The 9,089-nt window shown below is 36.0% G+C and overlaps 1 protein-coding gene across 1 annotated transcript; it reads right to left on the bottom strand.

Moving 5' to 3' along the window:
• Positions 1 to 4,116: 4,116 nt before the first annotated feature.
• Positions 4,117 to 5,766, bottom strand: Ubx (Ultrabithorax; the record flags this gene model as incomplete). The annotated part of the gene is made up of 2 exons (XM_017621727.1): positions 4,612 to 5,766; positions 4,117 to 4,514 (listed from the first exon to the last, which is right to left on the bottom strand). Coding segments are annotated over exons 1-2 (775 nt in total), but the record flags the coding sequence as incomplete, so codon positions are not given.
• Positions 5,767 to 9,089: the final 3,323 nt, after the last annotated feature.

Here is a 9,089-nt window from a genome sequence, read left to right as displayed (position 1 = left end):
AAAAAATAAAAGTGTTATTCATACACATCATACACAGGAGCCAATAAATTATTTTATATTTGTGTCTTTTTGGATAGCACAGTACGACAAAATCAACTTTTTTCTGGGTATTGGACCAAACCAACTTTTTTAAAAGATTGGGTCCTAGTTAAAAAAGTAATTTCCCCGTTCGAAGTTCGAAATTGGACCTTTGGTAAAAAATTATTTTTAATTACTGTATGTGAACTACTAAAAAATTAAAAACATAGTCGTGGTGCGCCCATTTCTCTTATTTAAACGATATATAACTTTTTCTATGTTACAAGTGCTATAAGGGGTCAAAGGTCGGGTCTTCGAAAAATTAAAAACCTTATATTTCAAACAAGTTTGAACTGATTTGAAAAAATTAATATCGTCGTAAACGTGATTAAACCCGCTTTCTTTTGATATGTTATTTGTATACTTCGTATGTATAAATCTGAGAAAAAACATTTAAAAGGAAAAAAAACTTTTTTTTATAAAAAAAAATTTAAATAAAAACGCCATACGGGTTCACTACTAGTTCATAAAATAAAAAAATGTTATTCATTTTAACATGAATGTACACATCATCAAATTATTTTATATATATGACATTTTTGAATAGAAATAATGAGATCATTTCCATATTCAGTGTTTAAATAGTCAAAGAATTCTATACATTTCATTTTAAAATTACTTTTAATTTGAAGTTCACTTCCAAAAATTTTAATTAGAAGCCGGTTTCTCTCTTTGCGCCAGGAAACAAACTTTATTCTTAAGATCCTCTCATACTGTAAAAAAGTACCACGTTTTAAGGAGGTTATCTATATTTCCTCATGGCCTAAATAATTTTTCAACTACGCAAAAACTGTGAAAGACTAAGAATTCGCTAAAAGGAGTATCTAACTCTATGGCTTGTATGCAAAACTCTTTTACAGTCAGGAAATTAAGAAAAAGGACATGTAGGTTATAGGCAAAAGCCATTCGAATATTGAAATTTATTGTTATTAAACTGAAAGTTATTTTCGAGATAATTATCAACACTCGAGAAAAATTTAAGCCTTCTTTTTAAATAATGTAAGCTCCATCATATTATCGCAACTGGTACGTAACGACCCGGCGATATGCCCATAAAACGATTGATCCTTTTGTTGTATTAATTTCTTGGGCATATCAAACAAAACATTATCTAAAACATGTCAACTATAATTAAATTATTTTCTTCTTATTTTTTACAGTACAGTTTAAGGAAGTTCCAACGTTGTGTAAAAACCTTAAGAAAATACTAAAGTATTTTGTTTGAATAGAAAATTCAGTACAAATCAGCACAAATTTTGAAAAATCAGGACATTGGCGTACTGATTGAAGAAATGAATAAAATCAGTACAGGAGTTGAAAAATCAGTACTGTACTGATAAAATCAGTACGTCTGGCAACCGTAAGCCATTTATAATGAAATTTGTCAGCTAGAGAAGTTAAGTGATTGAAAGTCATAATTTATATGACGATCTATATGAGTATCTTCCTTAACTGAGATGACTAACCTTTTGAAATTTTTTGAAACAGTTAAAGAAATTTCAACTTAAAANGCTTGTATGCAAAACTCTTTTACAGTCAGGAAATTAAGAAAAAGGACATGTAGGTTATAGGCAAAAGCCATTCGAATATTGAAATTCATTGTTATTAAACTGAAAGTTATTTTCGAGATAATTATCAACACTCGAGAAAAATTTAAGCCTTCTTTTTAAATAATGTAGGCTCCATCATATTATCGCAACTGGTACGTAACGACCCGGCGATATGCCCATAAAACGATTGATCCTTTTGTTATATTAATTTCTTGGGCATATCAAACAAAACATTATCTAAAACATGTCAACTATAATTAAATTATTTTCTTCTTATTTTTTACAGTGCAGTTTAAGGAAGTTCCAACGTTGTGTAAAAACCTTAAGAAAATACTAAAGTATTTTGTTTGAATAGAAAATTCAGTACAAATCAGCACAAATTTTGAAAAATCAGGACATTGGCGTACTGATTGAAGAAATGAATAAAATCAGTACAGGAGTTGAAAAATCAGTACTGTACTGATAAAATCAGTACGTCTGGCAACCGTAAGCCATTTATAATGAAATTTGTCAGCTAGAGAAGTTAAGTGATTGAAAGTCATAATTTATATGACGATCTATATGAGTATATTCCTTAACTGAGATGACTAACCTTTCGAAATTTTTTGAAACAGTTAAAGAAATTTCAACTTAAAAGGTAATACCAAGGCATATCAAACAGGTATTAGAGTGTTGCTTTTCTTATCTAAAGTGTCAAAAACAGTTCTGATTTTAGGTGAAAATTAAAAATTAAATTTGAAAAAAAAATTTGTGCGACTTGCTTTCTTAGTAAATTTTGTTTGCTTCNTCAACACTCGAGAAAAATTTAAGCCTTCTTTTTAAATAATGTAAGCTCCATCATATTATCGCAACTGGTACGTAACGACCCGGCGATATGCCCATAAAACGATTGATCCTTTTGTTGTATTAATTTCTTGGGCATATCAAACAAAACATTATCTAAAACATGTCAACTATAATTAAATTATTTTCTTCTTATTTTTTACAGTACAGTTTAAGGAAGTTCCAACGTTGTGTAAAAACCTTAAGAAAATACTAAAGTATTTTGTTTGAATAGAAAATTCAGTACAAATCAGCACAAATTTTGAAAAATCAGGACATTGGCGTACTGATTGAAGAAATGAATAAAATCAGTACAGGAGTTGAAAAATCAGTACTGTACTGATAAAATCAGTACGTCTGGCAACCGTAAGCCATTTATAATGAAATTTGTCAGCTAGAGAAGTTAAGTGATTGAAAGTCATAATTTATATGACGATCTATATGAGTATATTCCTTAACTGAGATGACTAACCTTTCGAAATTTTTTGAAACAGTTAAAGAAATTTCAACTTAAAAGGTAATACCAAGGCATATCAAACAGGTATTAGAGTGTTGCTTTTCTTATCTAAAGTGTCAAAAACAGTTCTGATTTTAGGTGAAAATTAAAAATTAAATTTGAAAAAAAAATTTGTGCGACTTGCTTTCTTAGTAAATTTTGTTTGCTTCTCGAAGCATTGATCTATCATATGCAAGGCCCAGCGTTTGTGCTGCGGAGTTAGTTGAACGCCCCAAAGGTTTCTTTTCAATCGCTTGTTTTGTATGGGAAAAAGTTTCACATGCGAAAAGATTTTGACAATTTATATTTTTTGTGAGAATAAATTAAAAATATTTAACATTTTAGAAAACGAATAATTTGAAAAAAAAATCAAATAAGATGCTCTACTTCGAAGTACGAAGTACAACGGCTCAAAAAGAAGAACTGTACTTCCGAAAGAAGTACGGTTGGTCACATTATNAATATTTTTTGTGAGAATAAATTAAAAATATTTAACATTTTAGAAAACGAATAATTTGAAAAAAAATCAAATAAGATGCTCTACTTCGAAGTACGAAGTACAACGACTCAAAAAGAAGAACTGTACTTCCGAAAGAAGTACGGTTGGTCACATTATTCATAACTCAACTCTTTCTTATATCGGCTTAAGCGCTACCTGCATGCGGCCAGAGAATTTTCTTTAGGCAGCAGAAGCTATCAACGCACCCACTAAATATAGATACAACTAAAACTTCCTAAGCGAACAATCGAAAGATCATTCTGCAAATGGATTGCGCATACTACAGTAGTTGTAAACGGTTGTACCATCGTTCTTCACCTGTCACGCTTGAAGCAAAGCTTGTATGCTATTTATGTATGCACATATGTAAGTATGGACATAGTTGATTGCAGTCAGCAGACGTTGCGTAACCAGTTAAAACAAATTCATTACTCAGAGAAGGGTTGAACAAAGCAACAGTGACGAAGTAATTGATTCCCAGTCATGTTAAATCTTTGGTGCCTTAGGCGTTTCGAGTGCCTATTATAAAATCTGACAATCGGAGTAACAGCAATCTACAGTTAACTGTTGCTATTGATTTGGAACGCTATCAATACAATTTTTGACTGTTTCCACTTCATTATATTTGTACGAAATTTTCAATCTATCAAATCAAATTGAAGGAGACTTACCTGCGATAGCCATCCAGGGGTAAAATGTGTGATTGGTGGCCTGATGTAAACTGCTAGCGCTCTGTGCTGCTGCGGCGCCGGAAATTGTGCAATTTGCATTCCAAGCGGTGCCTGCGCCGCCAACGCCGCCCACACCACCACCAACACCACCTACGCTTCCAACCCCACCACCGCCACCTTGGCCGCCACCAACAACTCCCGTGCCGCCGCTACCACCACCACTGCCACCCCGATGGCTAACTGGGCTGCCGCCCGAGGTGTCTAAATACCCGCCAACACGCGAGTCTGGAGTGCAGGCGGATGGCCGCACTGGCATACCGCCAGCGGCATTATTCAGTCCATTAGCGTTTGATCCGTTGGATCCGCCACCTGAACCACCAGAACCACCGCCGCCACCACTGGTACCATTGGCGCTGGTATTCCAAATATCCTTGTAACCATTGACTACGGAATCGGCCTTGATATTCAGACAATCCTGTTTGTAGGCACCGTCACTGTAGATNGCCACCAGCTCCACCAGAACCACCGCCGCCACCACTGGTACCATTGGCGCTGGTATTCCAAATATCCTTGTAACCATTGACTACGGAATCGGCCTTGATATTCAGACAATCCTGTTTGTAGGCACCGTCACTGTAGATCTTATTGCAAGCTGCAGTGATACTCGCATCGTAGGGCGAGTCCTGTGTTGTGCGCTGTAAATGGTGATTGGCATAAGGCGACATGCCCAACGAGAGCGGGAAGCCACGATAGGCGGCCGCAGCCGCTGTAGCTGTCTGATCATGATGACCACCCGTGCCCATGGCCATGCCTGTGGCCTGATGCGGATGGCCGTAAAAGCCCGCCGAAGCTTGCTCGAAGTAAGAATTCATGTTGCTGGTGGTAAGAATTTTGGCGGTTGTAGTCTTAAAATAAAGACAAATCCAATGAACTGGCTGATAGTGGGTTGGAGTTGTGGGAAGTGGGGCACTTTTTTTTGGAGATTATGTCTGAATATTCTTATGATAGTTATCGGTCTGTTTGGCGTATACACTTTACGAATTCATTTGGCAATAAAGGGCGTTTCAAATTCTCTTCACTCCTGCGCTATTGCTTTCTACACAAGTTCACAAGGTTTCACAACACTAAAAATACATTACGGTTCATAGATTGCCTATCAACTATTTTTATGTATTTTGCACTCGCAATTATTATTATTTTTATTTTAAACGTTTCTCTTTCAGTAGACTAAGAAGACTTAGTTGATTTATTTTTCGTATACTTCGTTTCCATTTGTAATTTTCACAAAATTCCTTTAATTAAATTTTAGAGTTCTCAATACCAAGTAATAGGTTTGAAAATATTTTATTTTGGGCAAGATTTTTTGGAGCAGTGTCAAGATTAATCATTAGGTTTGAATCAAAATTAACTTGTTCAACTTTAAATAAACAGTGTGATGCTTATTGTTGTTTATGGACTTCCTCGTACTTTTGTGAGAAAAACTCACCACTTTTTTTGGAGGATAATCACTTACAATTAATTTTAAAATTTATTACTAGTTTATTTATATACAGACGCCGCAGTTTTTATATGGTTGGCCTTTCTCAATTTGTTGATGCTATAAATCATTTTTATTTTTAGATTACCTACTATTTTTTTGATTTGATTTGATTTTTTGTATTTTTTTGAAATTAACTTAAATTTCGTTTGTGGTCCACTTTGAACTTTTCAAGTTTTTAATTNTGACGCCGCAGTTTTTATATGGTTGGCCTTTCTCAATTTGTTGATGCTGTAAATCATTTTTATTTTTAGATTACTATTTTTTTGATTTGATTTGATTTTTTGTATTTTTTTGAAAATAACTTAAATTTCGTTTGTGGTCCACTTTGAACTTTTCAAGTTTTTAATTTATCATTCGCGTTTAAAAATTCACTTTTCACCGAAAACTATCGACCAGCACGGGCCATGAAAATGTCATCAGCATAATACTACAAATAGGAACCACAATCAACACAATAATCGTTATAATAATAGTAATAGCGACAATAATAATAATAATCAAATTTATTTGCGTTCAAGTCACCAAACCGCGATTTCGTTACGAACACTGCCGCAGCACTGAATTACTGAACAACTGACTAACTCACTGACTGTCTACCCGTCGACTGTTGCTGTTGCTACTGCAGCCGTTTGCGTTAACTTTGATGAGTTTTGCTCGTCACTGCCGCGACTCTTCATACTCCAATTCGACTCTACCTCACTGCACTGAACGGCGCGATGTGATATGCCGCGCAGCCTTGTGATAGCGATCTGATAGCGGGAATATTCAACGAACTCAACCGCTGTCACTGCCTCTAAACGCTGCTGTCGTTGACGTTGTCGTTAGTGCTATCACTATTGCTTATGTTCTTATTTTTGTTGTTATTATTGCCACCAACTAGAATGCGCATACCTCGAGTACAACAGAATTAACCGCCATCCAGCGAGTTTCGCAGTATAAAGCGTTCAAACACCACAATGCCAATAACAATAAATGGTGATAAAATGGATAATAAAACAAAGCGCGCGCCTGCTACTCCAATCCAAACCGTTGCTATCGAACGAATGCGCCATCAAAACACCAGTTTGTTGTATTTTGACTGACGTCGATTACGTTCACTATGTTCCCAACAACGATTGCCACGATTAAGGCGCTGAAACGGCCTGAGCCAAAACGACAACAGCCACGGCGCCGACGACGACGAGCGAGCACAGCGAAAAACTAGTACTGTATTGCGCTCATGTTGAGCTGCTCTGCCGCTCTGTTGTGGTCGCTCTGTGTTCGCTCCACCACAAAACGATGATGTGGAAAATAAAGGCAAAACGCCACCACCACCGCCGCAAAGGCAAACAAACAACTTTCAGTGCCTCACCACCACCACATCCACCTATGCGGGAGCAAAAGAAAACATAGCTCTTCAGACCTAAACGTAGCGCGGAGCGGATCAGATCGACGCAGTGTATAGCTGGGAGTAGAACGCAGTTGACGTAGGCCTGAGTGCGAGGTTGAAATTTAAAAATTTGCCACAAAAATATACAGGCAGTGGGGCAAGTGAACGACTGAGAATCGCATCCGAAATTCTAAATTGGAATTTAGGTTCCAACAGAATAAAATGAGAAATTCTGGCGCCCAATGCCAAAGTTGCAGATATTTCAATAAAATTTGAGAGCACTAAGTGCCTTATATGTACATACATATGTATGTACGCCCACAGTTAACACGTAAACGCACCATAAGCCTTGAGCTTCAATTCTTGCTTCATTTGCATTCAGTTAGACCGCTGATAAGAACCCGGAAAGATGGACAGGCACGGCAAAATATACTCGATTACACAACGCCAAAGCGAGCCCACAAACTTCTATAATAATGAATCCAATTTTTGTATTCCTGTATATTTTTTCTCATTATATCCACGGCCTGCGATGTTACAGCGACGGCAATTGGAATATTCAAGCGCAACTGCCCGACGAGCTAAAAACATTGGCCAAAGCAATATGCACATGTTTCTAGCTAGCAAATGCATACTGAGTGGAAAATCATAACTGAAACCGTTGAGTAACAAAATTCGCCGACGGGGCAAACACAATGCCACCGCTTCGAGCTCTGCTATCAGAGAAATACAAACTAACATAGCAAGCAACCAAAGCAGTGTTCGTTTTTGTTGTTGGATTTTCATTGCTTTGCTAGTAGCGGCCGCCTCTTTCGCTTACAATTTGAGCAACGTTAATTGTCTTTTCACTCAGCCACGAATGAACATACCGCCAAAACGCTCAATGCTCAATTGCGACCGCCTAACCAACGTTGGATGAGTGAATGAGCAGGACTGGACGTTCATTCAACTTGCCGGTTTTGCAGGGTTGGAGTGAATTGCCACGTACTGCCTATACCCAACATGTTCGTCCGTGTTTGAGTGGAATTGATTGCAATTGTGATTGCAACGGCTAAATTTGCTTTACTGTGGTAGCGCTGATAGTTTTAGTGTTTTTAACACGAAAAAAATAAAATAATGAAAATGTCTTATATAAATTTTTGTAGATAGGAGTACGTACCCAAACTACTGGCTTTTTAGTTTCGTGTTTAATCGTTTCAGTTATGTTGTTAAAAAAGTTGGAACTATGCTGTTACGGAATTACAGGATTTAATTGGAAAATTACTTTTTTACTCAAAACTTTAACAATGTGGAAAAAAATAGAAATTGATTTCGAGATAAGCAAATTAAATTAGACGCATTTTTTGCGTATATGTAATTAATTTATGTATGTATGCGTATAATTTCTGTTAATATTGACCCGAAGTAAAGTTATTAAAAGTGTACTTGCAAAATTCTTATGCAAAGTTAATAAAATGTATGCTAAAATATTAGTTAGCAGCGAATATGAACGTTGCAATTATTGACGAAGTTGCTTGAGCGGCGGTTATTTTAATTTCAGCCATATTAGTTTCGATGCTGAGAAACTTCTGAAGGCCTGTGGTAGGACTTGGAATATACCCGATACATTCCAGTTTGTCGGTTATTTGATACAAAATTAAATTAATTTCAAAAACACTAAAATCCCTTAACTCAATAAAGTTTGATATCTCGACTACTTCCTATAACATTACATCGGTTTCGGGAGTTAAGGCAAAACTGTCATGAATTTTCTCATGAAACTTGGCGGGGATGTTAACAAACGTGAATACATTTTTACATTATTTATCACTAGTATTTATCTAATTTGTTGTTAAATTCTTTTACTAGCATAGTTTATACAAAAAGAGCACTTATCACTTGGGCGGTTCCGTGAGAAAGTGAACCTTAGTGCAAAAATAATCTATACAGGGTGTCCCAGAAGTAACGTGCCAAACATTAGGGGAAGGTAGGTGGGGGGGTGAGCTCCCTGATAAACAAAAAATTTTCAGGTAAAAGTGTCACCGTTTTTGAAATATTTACATTTTTTCGAATTTAAAAAAAATC

Source organism: Rhagoletis zephyria, unplaced genomic scaffold (assembly GCF_001687245.7).
Source record: "Rhagoletis zephyria isolate East Lansing unplaced genomic scaffold, Rhagoletis_zephyria_1.1 Rzeph_scaffold_02557, whole genome shotgun sequence".
In the NCBI taxonomy this organism is placed as follows: domain Eukaryota; kingdom Metazoa; phylum Arthropoda; class Insecta; order Diptera; family Tephritidae; genus Rhagoletis; species Rhagoletis zephyria.
The sequence above is the reverse complement of the archived record's forward strand: the minus strand, read 5'-3'. Positions and strand labels throughout refer to the sequence as shown.